Here is a 14,609-nt window from a genome sequence, read left to right as displayed (position 1 = left end):
TGAGATGCCCGTAGAACTTCTGATGCACGCAACAGTATGCTATACCATCAAACAAAATACAAAACTGACCTTGTTATCCAGAGTTAAACTCCTCTTCAGGGATTGGGAGTTAAGAAATAGTACCCTCCATTTCTTCTGATGACTGACAGAAACATAGAGTAATTTTAAAAGATGAATAAAAATGGAACATGAAACATTTTTTTCCTGTGTTTAAGTCAGCATAATCTGAAAGGAAGAATCTAAGAGAAAATGTCTTTGTGAGAATTCCTTTCACGAATAGGTGCCTATCCACAAATCAAACACAGTGACAAAGCCTGTCAAAAGAAAAATGTGAATAAAGAGTTCTAGAACAAATTATATACTGATGACAACTTTAAAATTCCAATGTTTCTGTAGTAAGAGGGAAAGAAAAGATTGGAGCTAAAAAGGACCTCTTATTTCAACACACGTGAAAATCACAGAGGCTGTAATCCACCTAGTAAGAAACCAAGACAGAGTTCAGGCTTCCAACGCCTCCACCAATACTCAGCCACTATTCATAAAATTACCAGAATTCCTGCAACCAATTTCCACCGACAGCAGCATTTTCCTAAGCACCAGTGAGTACAGCCCAGTATCACTGTTAATGTTTTAAGGCTCAGTATCAATATTTCCTCCGAAATTAAAATAATTCCTTTAAACATGCGGCCAATAATGGCTTACTGCTACAAGTGTGATTGTAATGAATAACTGAAAATTATCCTAGCAGAATTCACTTTCCCAAAGCCAACAAGAAAATAAAAATCAGTTTATAGTTTAAAACCTTCATTTGTAGAAACTCACTCAGCCCATTAACTGATGACCTAAAACTCAGGATCAGAGCTTTAAATCTTAGCTCTGACCTTAAGTTCTACAGACAGACTCTTCAGCCAAACTCTTCATGCCAAAGGCACAGAGATCTATCTGCTAAGTAGTCTTTTCATTAATGATTATTCGTTTATTCCTGTCACATCGTCTGAGGTTCTGTGCTAGGTTCGTGGATAGAGAGGATCAAGAGGCTGGGACCTTAAGGAATGCAGAGTGTATAACATCGAGGTCACTTCACTACAGCTACAGCATGGTAGTGTGGACCAACTGAATTATTAAACTTTAAAAGACTCTGGTAAAAGTTCAATGAATAAATGCATGTAAAACCCTCAGAATGAAGTCTTGACACACAATATGCCTCAAATGCAATTCTGTGCAATATATTATTGTCCACTGTGCACCATGCACTGTTCCTGGTGCAGGGATTTGACTTGATTGGACACTGTTCCCACTCAAAGGAACTCACAATCTAGTGGGGGAGAGAGATTAATTATCAACGATACCACAAAACAACTGTACAAAATGGGCAGGAGAAAACAAATGAAGAATCAGAAAAGGCTACGCACACTCTGAAGTCCTGTACAAATATTAACAGTACAGACAAGATCTGGAATAACCCAGGAACAAAGAGATGCAGCACAACCCTCGGAAAAAGAACTTCTCCTGCTATCTTCAACTTTTTAAGTATACTTGAGGCACATGTTACATTAGTCTCACATGTACAACATAATGAGCTATCTTCAACCTTTAAAGTTTAAAAAAGAAAATACCTACTTTCATGAACAGTGCATGCACTTTTATCCTCATCCTCTACCTCCTCTTACACACTTTCACACCTTCAATAGTTTTCGAAGATGACTGATGCCCAAAGTGAGAGCCCTAAAGCATGACAAGATGTCAAATCATTAAAAAAAAAAAAAAAAAAAAAAAAGTACCTTGTTCACAGAATAGTAAGGCATGGAAACCACACCAGGACATTATAGGGAAAACAAAATGAGAACAAAAAGAGCTTTTAAGTTTCTGGTGAAGCCTACAATTTCATAACCAAAAAAGGCTTTCCACCCAAACATTCTATTCAACTGAAGGTTTACTACAATCTTCCAACTAACGTGGTTTGTCATGTTCTTTTTAAAATTCCAACAGCCACGCTTCAGAAGGGGAAGGAAGAAAAAATGCCAAAATGTCAAGTTGCTTCTCTACAGGTGTAACTCTTCCCAGCTGATCTTATTCCCTAATTTTAAAACTGTTACCCTCAGCTTGCCCCAGGTGGAAATGTTCAAATTTCAACAGTCCAACTCCTGAAAATAAGTGATATTGACTTTTTAATAAAATTAAGAGAGTTCCAGGTTGTAATTTCCATTTTATCTCTTCTTCAAATAGCAATTTTGCACCGTGTCTAAAAGCCATCCATCACCACAGATTAAAACTAGTCCTAAAAGGTCTTAGAACCACTCAGACCCTATTTCTCTTACTAGCCAGCAGTCAACAGCTAATGAGGGTAACTTAGTCAATATCTGTAGAACAAAACACCAAGAAATTCCAAAGACATTAAGTGGTTCATTAAATAAAATCTACAAAAGTAGTATTTCAAACAATAGATACATAAATTGAAGGACCAATACACAGAGCAAAGAGAAGGTAGTCTTTCCTTATTTGACAAGCCATTTGCCTCTCCTCCTCTGTAGCTTTCTGATGCACAGAACAATCAATCTTTAAACTAAAGCCATACCAATTTAACCCCAAGCTTCTACTCACTAGTCACAAGAGAGCCACAAAAATGAAAGGACAGCCTTTTCTTGAGTCTTCCTGATAGGTACTCTACTCATGCAAGGGGAGTGTGAAGTTCTCTTTTAGTCAAACTTTTCAATGGTGACCGGTCTCCAAACAAGCATCTCGGGCAGCCCTTCTGTCTGGAGCAATTCTCCCCTCCTCCTCTTGGCTGCACCTGAGGGAGAAGCCCCACAGCTGCCCTTTTAAAACAAGCCTGAGGTGATGATGACTTCAAATAAGCCTCAAACCATATCAATTAAGCTTCAGATGATTTCAACTAAGCACTCCAGCTAAAACTTAAGGGAGTAACAAAAAAGATTTTCTGAGTTTATGTTACGTGTGTAGGAGCTAGACACCCTCCTAACAGATATGATTTATTCATAAAAAAGCTGTTTGTGGAAATAATCCCTTAACCTTTATACACAAAACAGATTTCATCACCACTGCATCCCATTTCAACACCTTAATGTAGTTTAGGTAGCAATGATTACCCTAAGAAGCAATTTTAAATTTGTAACTTATGTAATCAACGTCCCAATGACATGTACAGTGACATAAGATTTTAACCAATTCTAACCCAATTTTATTTTCCTTCCACTGCTAATGCACTGGAGTTCTTCCTACAGTGAAAAGGTATATCCATCTCTGCCTAAAGAAATGCCTAAAAAACAAATGTTAACACCAGAAGCCAGAGATATGATGGTATTATTTTCAAAACAAGCATAGAAAGGCACAAAATCATCAGCCAGGAGTGAACTACATACCTACCTTCTCAGCTTATCAAAAAAGGAACTGACCAGGGGTACCTGGGTGGCTCAGTCATTAAGCGTCTGCCTTCGGCTCGGGTCATGATCCCAGAGTCCTGGGATGGAGCCCGGCATCGGACTCCCTGCTCGGCGGGAAGCCTGCTTCTCCCTCTCCCACTCCCCCTGCTTGTGTTCCCTCTCTCGCTGTGTCTCTCTGTCAACTAAATAAATAAAATCTTAAAAAAAAAAAAAAAAAAGAAACTGACCAAGTTCTAAGACAGAGGTCAAAAGACCCACATCTGATGTGAGTTTATTAATGTACATTCCACTACCCAAACTAAATAAGGTGCACCTGTGAGCTTGCCAGCCACTGAAAATACCACTAAATTACAAAGTCAAGAATAAAATTAAATTTTCATTTTCCACATGATAGCCTATGAAATTAGTTAAGAAAAGAAAGCCAATCTGTCAGTATTTCCACTCTCCCTCCCACATCTCTCCCTCCCACATCTCTACCTCCTCCCAGCCCCCAATATCAGTACAAACCATTTGGGCTGAAAGGTTCAGTGGAAGTAAGTACCATAATCAAAATTATATCGACTGTGTCCAAGAAAGGAATTGATGGGCTGGCAAAAGAGTACAAGCTTAGGGTACAAATTCATAGGCTCTCACAGACACATGTGAGACAGTTATGAATTCAAATCATTAAATAAGCAGTGAATGCTCTTCATTAAGGGAAGTGGGAGAGTCCACCAGAAACTGCACACAAGTTCTATACATTGAAGTGTGACTTTACTGTATGTATGCCGCTGACCACGGTCCTGAACCAACATTTCGCCTTCAGGAGAGGAATTTTCTCTCCTATCTATCCTTCCCAGGGATTATGAACAAGATGAGTGTGCTGAGACAGACAGACATAGAGAGGGAAAGAGACAAGTACACAGAAGCTGCTGAGGATAAGACTTCTGCTGAATCTTATGCTTGAACCCAAAACAACAGTACCAGATTAAAAAAAAAATCAGACAAAATATTGGAAACATAAGAGAACAAGAATCTCTGAACTGAACAATGCAAAGTTATATAAATAGCAACCTGAACAGGCACGTAGGGCAGCACAACAAGTTGGTGAGAGGAGAACAAACTGCAGTCCCTGCACCAGCTTTTGAGTTATATGGTAAGTGCTCTGAGATTATTTTTATTTTTGCCTTGAAGGTTGACATGTTTACACTGCCCCCAAAGGGACAAAACAAATGGGGGGGGAGGGGAGGCCACAATTTACATACACGAATTCTTGCACTCTTAAAAACACTATCACACTTCCAACAGATTTCCTCTCTGCGAAACTGGGGTGGCCCATCGAACACCTGCCTTGTCCCACCTGACCCTTGTACTTATATGAACCAAAGATGGCTTCCAGAAAAATCATTTGATGTGTCTTGTTACTCCCTTCTCAGCCTCCAAATCATTACCTATGACGCTTAAGCTCATGGTCATCTCACCAGCCTCTCTACACGGCTGACATGCTGCCTTCTGACTAAATCCCTGGGCACAGCTAGTAATTTACGTGCATAGAGTCTTTTAGGATATTATTTAATAAATGATCACTAAGAGCAGGTTCCATGAGTAAAAGAGAGATAGTATCTTAATAGAAGGGTTAATGAACCATACACCATAAAGCTTTCCTGTTAGTACATTATAAGAAATGCTCTATGAAATTAAAAGTGATAGCTATGTTACATATCTACCCACTCATGAATGAAAGGGCCTGTGAGGTCTACCAACAAAACACGCTGGTAGCATACTCCATCAGGGAAAGGACCTCTAGGCTTCTAATTATTCCTGGCTATGGTGTGGACATCGTGCATAAACCAGCTCTTCCATACTCAGTAGTAATAACAAATGCCATTACAGAATGCATACTATGTGCCAGGCATCATGCTGGGGACTCTATAAAACGTCTCATTAATTCTCATGACAACGCTCTGCAATGAACACTGTCATGCCCATTTTACAGATGAGGAAGCAGTCTCAGCACTAATAACCTTTCCAAAGTCACACAATCTGTAAGTGGCTGAACTAATGTCGTTATTCTGTACCCTCAGGCACTACTGACCCTGACCCCTAGAGCAGAGAAAAACTGGCTGCTAGCCTTGACGGGATGAAGGAGAGGAGGACAAGCCCTTTCCAGACAACACTACAGATTGTGATAATGTGATTATAAATGGCATGGGGTTTCTTCCATCTAAAAAGCATAATCATCTTTTCTAAGATATAAATGTCCATGCATGCATATGCATACACTGCACTCAGTTTTCTCCAATGCCAAGCCACCTTGTTATGGATCCTCCTCATTGTGAGAAATTTTCTTTTCTTTTTTTTTTTTGAAGATGTTATTTATTTATTTGCCAGAGAGAGAGAGTACAAGCAGGGGGAGTGGCAGGCAGGACCCTGGGATCATAACCTGAGCTGAAGGCAGATGCTTAACTGACAAGCCACCCAGGCGTCCCTGTGAGAAATTTTCTAACAAGCTCTCTCTACAGCTTATCATGTTTGCACTCCATATTACAGTTCTTCCATATCCCTCCTTAAAGGGACAAACTGAGAAACAACTGGATTCATTCATACATAGTATCCACTAAGTCTGAGGGCATACATAGCTTTATCACTGTAAAACAGTGGCAAAATATAAATACTTGACTTTTCCCTAGAATACCTCAGACCAGAGGTGGAAAGGGCAGTCTTTAGTTCTCTGATGCTGACCCTTCCTCCTTTAGAAAAATGCAAGCAAACAAGCTAGACTCTCATAGTGTGTATTAGCTCACAAACACCACACTTCCCATCAACAGGGAAGCTCATACAATCTCAGGGCAATTTCACCTTGTATTCACCTTGGGTAAATGTTTTCCTGCAATTTACTGTGGAAATGAACAACTGAAAGGCCCTCTTCTCAGTCACCATTCCCGTTAATAAAGTTTTTCCTCCAAGAAAATAATAGGCTCAAGGCAACATGACAGTGAAAAGGAACATTAATACTCACACTACCATAATCTCTTGAAGAGCTAAATTCTTCTTCTACGATATGTCCCATGTGTTTACCTGGAGAACCTGAACTACCAGGAATGAGCCCCCTGTTCCACGTACACACCATTTATTAAGATGCCCTCTTCTAGGTCATCAACTCCAACCCTGAAACATTTAAACGGGCTACACAAGCAGTTCCCAACAGCTGGGCTTCATGCTTCCCACCTTCCCAAAACACAAATCTTATCATACCACTTTCTTGATTCAATCCTTCAATGGCTCAGTACCCTTGGAATGAAGTCCAAAAGGTTCTGGATGACCTACGGCATCTCTCTCAAGCATCATCTGATGCTATGCTCCCTCCTCCATGCAAAACAACCTAAAGACCCACCATACTCTCTCCTGCTTCACAGCCTCCTGCTTTCTGCATCGCTCTGACCCCTTCCCTCCTCCCAGCTATTTCCCCCTCATCCGTTAGGTCTCAGCTCAAATATCACCTCCTCGGTGAGGCACTTCTCACCTCCCAGACTGAATGAGTTACACGATACAGACACACTCCCTCACAGTCTGCTCCTCTGTACCCATTTATCACCTTTGAAACCAACTAATAATTGTATGTTTAGGGACTATCTCCCCCAACTACACTAGAAGCTTCGTGAGATCCAAGCTATCTCTGTCTCACCCACTCTCTGGATTCATTCATACGTAGTATCCACTAAGTCTGAGGGAATACATAGCTGAGGCCGGTGCCTCATAAGAGTCTCATGCAATATATATTCCTTTACTGATTCTCTGAACTCATGGCTCTCTTACTCTAATAGTGAGCCAAAAAAGGAGACTAAATAATAAATGCACCAAGATTTATGTACTACCTTTGTTCAAATTATGTAGCTGCTGTGATTAATAAAATACAAACTCAAGAAAAGTTTTACTGAGGGGCGCCTGGGTGCCTCAGTCGGTTAAGCGGTTACCTTTGGCTCAGATCGTGAGCTCGGGGTCCTGGGATAGGGCCCTGAGTCAGGCTCTGCGCTCAGCAGGGAGTCTGCTTCTCCCTCTCCCTCTGCCCCCACTCTACCCCCCCATGCTCATTCGCACGTGCATGCACCCTCTCAAATAAACAAAATCTTAAAAAGAGAGAGAGAGAGAAGAAAAGCTTTACTGAATCCATGGTTGCTTTTTGCTATTTCTTTTCTCAACCAATCAACACCAGAAATTCATCTGCTACATCACTATCATGTGCAGGAATCCCACACACACCCCAACTTTGCTAAAAGCAGTACTCAAACTCAAACACTACTTAATAGAACAGTTCAAAGACGTCCCATAACCATGCCTACTGTAACACAGGAAACTGTTTCCCAACCTAGGTCAACAAAACCAACCCTTTAGTGTCACAGAGTATAAATGAGCCACTTTATATCAAGTTGAAAATCCTTTCAACCACTAAGACTTTTTTTTGGCCATTCTAAGAATCCTTCAAAGTTTCAAGTTCTAATATACACTGTGAAAAGCAGACTTAATACACAAGCCCCTTCAAAGGTTATTTTGAATAGAACCTCAGTGATTTAGCTTTGTTCAAAATTTACCTGCATCTTGGGGCATCTGGGTGGCTCAGTCGGTTGAGTATTGGACTCTTGATTTCGGCTCAGGTCATGATCTCAGGGTTGTGAGATCCAGCCCTGCATCAGACTCCATGCTGGGCATGGAGCCTGCTTGAGAGTCTCTCCCTGTCCCTCTGCCCTGTCCTCCCCCTTTTCCCCTTCTCAAAACAAAAACAAAAAAACCTGGATCCATGAGATATTTTTATTAAGAGATACAGAGGTCTGAGCATAACTCACAATAGACAAAAACAAATGAATACACATACAGTCACCCTTCAATCAAATGCACAACTATTTTCAAAGATGTCATTTTTTTCCTTATTCATTCAACACATATTCACTGCGACCCTACTAACGTACCAGAGGTACTGTGCTAGGCATACGGAACAAAATCCCTGCCCTCCAGGAGTTCAGTGAAACAGCAAATAGCACCTGAGTATTTCACTAGTGTCATCACCAGTTGCTCTGGGAAAGGACAGGGCAAAGTGCCTAAAAGTCTATCTGAGAAATGTGATCAGAGGAACAGTCCTCCAATCTAGATCACTGTAGACTGATGGAGCCCACTACCCCTCAAAACCCACAGACTCCAAATGCACAGGCTTAAGAAAGCAGCAGAGGGAGTGAGATGCAGTTTATTAAACCAAATGACATGTGCCATCTCTAACTCTCCAGTATTTCACTTAAGTACAAAAGAACTACAGTCCGTGCCTTCTTAAACCATTGGTTTTAAGCACCAAAAGCGTAAAGGGCTGATTTAAGTCAATAATCCTTAGTAAGTTCACACACATACTGATAGTGAGATAAAATACAAAATACTACAAGACACTACTAGATATATTCAAATCAGCTTTAACAAGGTTGCCAAAAAAATTAGCACCGAAATTGCACACTACATACTAGAATTTTGCTGTTCTTTAACAAGTGACGCAGTAAGTTACTGTAAAAAGAAAAAACACACTTTGGAAAGCAAGGACTCTCCCAAGCTAGACGTAACAATTTCAAAATCTAAATGAACCTCTTCCCATTTTATGGGTTGCACTTAAGCCTTTTAATGCTTTATACTCAGGGCCTTGTTGTAGTATAACTAACATTACACTAACTTTGCCCTGCCATAATACAACCTGATACAAATAAAATCTGTTTCCCAGCTTATGCTAATAAAATGAGAATAACCTGAACAGACACAGCCTCAGGTTCTCTCAAAGCAGCAGGTTATTTATGCATAAATAAAAATAACAAGCCAGCCCAAGTTCATACTTCCATTTCACAAAATTTTCATCACAAATTAACTTGAAAAATTAATATTTACTTAGCACATAATGCTACATGTTAGATACTGTGCTAGGATTAAATTAAATGGCATGTATAGAATGTCCAACTCTTATCATTATTATTCCCATTTAACGGTGCAAAAACCAGGGCTTACATGAGCTGAATGGTCCACAATCCCACATCTGGCTAATGTGGCAGCGCTGGGACACAAACCCAGGTCTTCGCACTAAACTTAGTGTTTGTAAACTGACTGAACCCTCTGGAACGGTGTTTATAGCTATGTGCATTTTCTTAGGAGCAGGTGGAGAGCTTACATTAGATTCTCAAGGAAGCCCACAATCCCCTCAAAAGTTAAAAATATCACTGCACCATAAGATCACCTGTGGGAAAAAAAAACAAAACAAAACAGAAAAAGCGCACTGGACTTCAAGGCCTTTCACCAAGACTCTTACTTCTGTACTCGTGAGGAGGTAAAAACTCCACAGTTACAGTTGCACTTTAAAATCCTCAGAGCAAGTCAAGATTTCCACTCCTGGATAATTTCCAGTAACCCCTGCCACAGAGTAAGTTACACAATAAACTGCAATACTGTATCAGTTTACATCCAATTCTGAGATTTCACAAATACTGACCAATGTTATTTAGTCATTCCACTTTCCAAAATGTGTTTCCATCAACCAGTCCTCACTGCATTGCCTGTGAAATAAGCTATCATCATATCCACTTCCAAGAAAGTCAAACACAGTCACTCTAAGGCCAGGCAATAAATCAGCTACAGAATCAGGATCCAAAGTGAGAAGTTCCCTACTCCCCCCCTCCCCAAGATATGCAAGACCATGTCATTTACACCAAAGCACCCTCTCCTAGCTACACAGAAAACAGTGGGCATCTTTTCTACTAATGACAACACTAAATGAGAATCCACTGGTAAATCACTGAGTTAGGGCTTACCCCCAGCTGCCCAATGACAAGTGTGCTCCTCTTGAAAGTTGAGGCAAGTATCACAGGGTAACACCTGGCACATGTCTGGCATCTTCAATGAGACGCAACCATTGAGGGACCCTGACAGCTCTGTGGTAGGTGTGGCACTCAGCTTAACTCCTGGCATCCTGTCCCTAGGATCAATCTGAATGATTGATTCATCCTAAATTCCTGATCAGCAAAAAAAAAAAAAAAAAAAAGTATTCATGTGGAAATGAACTTGACCTTGAAGTTAACTGGTTCAAACCCCTCATTTTACAGATAAAACTGAACGCCAGAGGAATGCAACAATTCACCCAAGGCCTCACAACTCAGGAGCATAGACAGTTCTAGAAAGGTCTCCAGACACCTGTCCAGGATCCTTACAATCCTCCTGGTCACTGGGAAATCAGTCAGGGTTACTGTCAGAAGGCTAGCCATTGACCTGACAAAGAGAACTTCACTCCTCCACCTTGTGCCAGATCCACTCTTTGCGTCTAGACTGAGGTCCCTGGGGGCCAATGTCAGGACACTGACCTCAACTTGCTTATTCTGCGAGACAAAGACAATTACTTATTAAAGCTAACCCCATCGGAGAGGAGAAAAATAGGATTCTGGTACTGAAGAATTAACTTCACAAGGAGTCTATGTTAGAATGATGTTTTATTTATAACCCTGCCTGACCAAGATGACTTCCGCACAACCACCCTCCAAAGAAAACAATCTTAAAGATAATGAAGAACCCTATGCTTCCTGTGCTCCAAAGGCCGGGAAAAAACAAAAACAAAAACAAAAAAACAAGGAAAGCAGTGGAGAGGACACCGAAGTCATATGCTCAACGTGTCGGGACGCGACCCAAAAGTTTTGGAAGAACGTTCTTCCAAGAAACCAGGATGGACACAGCCCCCCTCCCCCGCCCCCGAAGGAAATGACAGGTTCTCTATCCAGTTTGACGATCAGTACGCATCTAGACACCCCGGAACAATCCGAATGGGCGCTGCAGGCGGGCATATCAGCGCCGCGGACGGAGAGCTGAGAGTCCCCCTCTCTCAGAAGACCGACGCTGCGCGGAGCAGCCAAAACCACCCGCAGGGGATCCCGGGAGGCCCGCGTCACTGACACGCCTCCGCACAACTCGGCGGGTACTGCTCCCACTCGTCCACCAGGACCCACACACCATCTCTTCCCCTCACACCCATCCCCTCACCACACTCCCCCTTGGCCCGACAGCTTCGGCGGGAAGCAACGCCCACTTCGGAAAATGAGCTCTTAGTTGTGGGGACAAGCTAGGCATCTCGATCACATGCATTCCCAGACCCACCGTAGCAGATACAGACATTAAGGAGTTTGCTGCTTTGACATCTTGAAAAGCACACTATCAGCCAGCACCTGAACACACACACGGAGGTAAGAGCCACGGGAAGTCAATAACCCACCAGGAGGCTCCTAACTGCCATCACCCCGGCCTCGGGGCAGAGCACCTGGGGTCCCTCCCACTCCTCCTGCCCCGGTGCGCCCTGCCACCAGCCGCGCGCTGGGCGGAGAGCTGAGGTCTCCCGACAGCCGGGACCCGGACAGGGAGCGGGGGAAGGCGGGGCCCACCTCCTCATCCTGCTCCTCCTGGGACGCGCTGCTGCCCCGGGGCGCGGGTGGCGCGGTTCCTCCGGGGAGCTGCGGCGGCGGCGCACAGACTCCAAGCTCAAGCACCACGCGCGCGGGAGCCCACGCGGCGGGCGGCCGGGCACCTCCGGCGCCGCCCGGCGGCGGCGGCGGCCGCGGCTGCTGCTCGCGGGAGAAGCCGCCGGGCTCCCCTTCCTCCGACAGAGTTTCTGAGCCCGAGGAGGACTCGGCCGAGGAAGCGCCGGGCGAGGACGCGGCGGCGACCGCAGGGGCGGGAGCTTCGGGGCCGTGGCCGCTGCAGCCGCGAGGCACCGGCTCCGCCGCCTCCGAAACTTTCTCCCCCATTTCCCTCTCGCGCCCAAAGTGCGGCCCCAGGGGCGGCGGGGACGCGGCGCGCACTCAGCGTCTCCAGGGAAAGCTGCGGGCTGCGCGGCTCCGGGTCGCTCTCGCTGACGCTCCCGGGCTGCGGGGAGCCCCGCCGGCGACTACATGGCCGCAGCACGGCCGCCGGAGACCGCCGCCAAGTTACCAGCCACCCAGACTTGGCGGCCGACGGGGGCTCCCGCGCGCGGGGACAAGCCAGCTCGAGTCCGCGCTCTACGTTCCACAACCCTTGTGCGCTGCGCCCGCGCCGCCCGGACTGCGGCTTCGCCAGCAAAACCTGCCTCCGGGCAGGAGCGGGGCCGGCGGAGGAGACGGGCAGCCCGGGGAGCCAATGGCAGGGCAGCCGCGCCGGTGGGCGGAGGCTGCGGCGCCCCCGGCCGCACGGGCGTCAGGTAGGGAAGGCGGGGCCGAGGCTCGGACTACGGGATCCGGCCGGAGCGCTTGGGGCCCCAGGGACTCGGGGGAGGAGGGGGGACCCTGGAGGGTGGGAGTGGAACCCGGAGTCGGAGCCAAAGGCTGGAATTCCGAACTTGGCGGGGGAGCGGCTGGCCGTCCTTGGAACGCAGTGGAGAGATGGCTGAGGGGGCGGTGAGACCTTGAAGAAGAACTGGACTTTGTTTCAAAAAAGTAAAATCGAGAAAACGGACCAGAAGAAAAGTAGTAGGACTTTAGGAGTAAAGGGAACACCCACACGCTTGCTGGAGGAGAAAGGGGGAAACTTCGTGCTATACTGACTGAGTAGATCTAAACGGACCTGATAACCAATCCGGGATTCTCCATTTAAACTCCTTGGGCCTCAGTTTCCTCAACTGGAAATGGAGACAATACCTGTCTTGGCAGGCTATAAGCTGAACATATCAATTGATAGATAGATAGTTATTGTATTCATACACACACACACATACATATGTGTGTGCCTCAGCAGCGTACCTGGCTTGGAAACATGGATAGTTTTCCAAAGACTATTTTCTTTATTTCTGTGTATAAACTAAGGGTTTAAGTCAACTACTTGTACCTCTGGAAGGGAAGAAAATAACAAATAATGCCCCTATATTTAATTGGGAACAACAATGTGCCCAGTACTGTGCCCAGCCCTAAACAAAGTTGAATTAGAAAGGGCTCTGTGGCCCTAACAATTGCCTGTCTCTCCACATCAGCTAAGCAGAGCATGAAAAGAGTTTGCATTTCCAGTTTACTTTCTCTTTACTAGCTCCAGATTGTAAACCAGCAGGAAGCAAGACCAGGTGCTTCATTTTCCTTACCCCTAAGAACTAGGAGAAAAAACTTTCACCAAAGGCACAAGAATCACCTTCCGGCCATCCCTTGGGCTGGAAAATGCATCCTTCGGGGTGATTGGGTGACTTATATTTCTTGGAAGCCAGCACTCAGTTTAGGAGTGGGAAATAAATGACTCCTTACTTGCCTTCAGCTCCAGCCCTATTCTGAGATCTGGCAGTGACCTGAGATATAAATTCAACCTGATTAAATCCCACAGACACTGATTGAGATGTGTGCCAGGTGCTTGCAGGGGATACAAAGATGAATAAGGCCAGTCCCCTGCCCTTGAGGAGCTTATGGTCATACAAGAGATTGATGCATAACATAGCTCCACTATTAATTTTTTAAAGCTGTGGTAGTGCTACAAGAACAATGTGTCATGGGAGAAGGGGGGAGAGTTACAGAAAAACAGTTAACAGGTCCTCAAGAATCTTAGATTTCTCTTTATCAGAACAGTTTTGCCAAAGGTCCTTAAGAACTGAAGGACCTGAGTTGAAAGCCCCTTCAGCTAATGAGCCCTTTTATGCTATCATGGTATTTACAAGTGATACATCACACAAAGTACTTCATTATATTGGACAGCAAGCTTTGTCCTGATCAGTTTTCTCCCCCCAGGATGAAGGGGAAGGAAATATGGCATGAACCTATTGCCATGGGCAGCCATACTGCAAAGCGGGCTCTGGTTGTCAGGCTTGCATTGTGACACTTCAGGATTTTCTGTGGGGATGTGAATCCTGCTGAGGCAAAAGGACAATTCTAGTGACTTGGCTAAGTTGTGACAGCAAGCCTGAAGAGAGAGCACAGTGGGGCAGTCAGAATCCAGCCCTGGGCCTCACAATTGCTTTTCTAGTCAGGAGTACGGGTCTTTATCCAAACCCCTATGTGGTTGATTCGCCAGAGCCAAAGTGAAATCAGGACTTAAGCAAACCATTCACATGAAAGAAAAGGAGGAGTTGCTTTTCAGTGCATGGGGAAAGAAGAGGCAATGACATGATCTGAATTACTAACAGGAGAAACGATGATAGCGATTCTTCCTTGAGCCCTAAGCATTGTCTATAGGTGGTCTCATTTAACCCTGGCAACAATCTTATAAGACAGACTCTATTAGCCC

At 44.5% G+C, this 14,609-nt stretch overlaps 1 protein-coding gene across 3 annotated transcripts in view; it reads right to left on the bottom strand.

Moving 5' to 3' along the window:
* The window catches only part of MAST4 (microtubule associated serine/threonine kinase family member 4), a 542,918-nt gene extending 530,717 nt beyond the window's left edge, over positions 1-12,201 (bottom strand). For all 3 annotated transcript variants that reach the window (XM_044916860.1, XM_044916859.1, XM_044916861.1), the window contains exon 1: positions 11,819-12,201. In XM_044916860.1, the coding sequence (XP_044772795.1) occupies positions 11,819-12,181 (363 nt within the window). In that variant the 5' untranslated portion in view covers positions 12,182-12,201. The remainder of the gene's footprint in view (positions 1-11,818) is intronic.
* Between the last annotated feature and the right edge of the window lie 2,408 nt (positions 12,202-14,609).

Source organism: Neomonachus schauinslandi, chromosome 7 (genome assembly GCF_002201575.2).
Source record: "Neomonachus schauinslandi chromosome 7, ASM220157v2, whole genome shotgun sequence".
NCBI lineage: Eukaryota > Metazoa > Chordata > Mammalia > Carnivora > Phocidae > Neomonachus > Neomonachus schauinslandi.
This window is presented reverse-complemented; position numbering and strand designations above follow the sequence as displayed.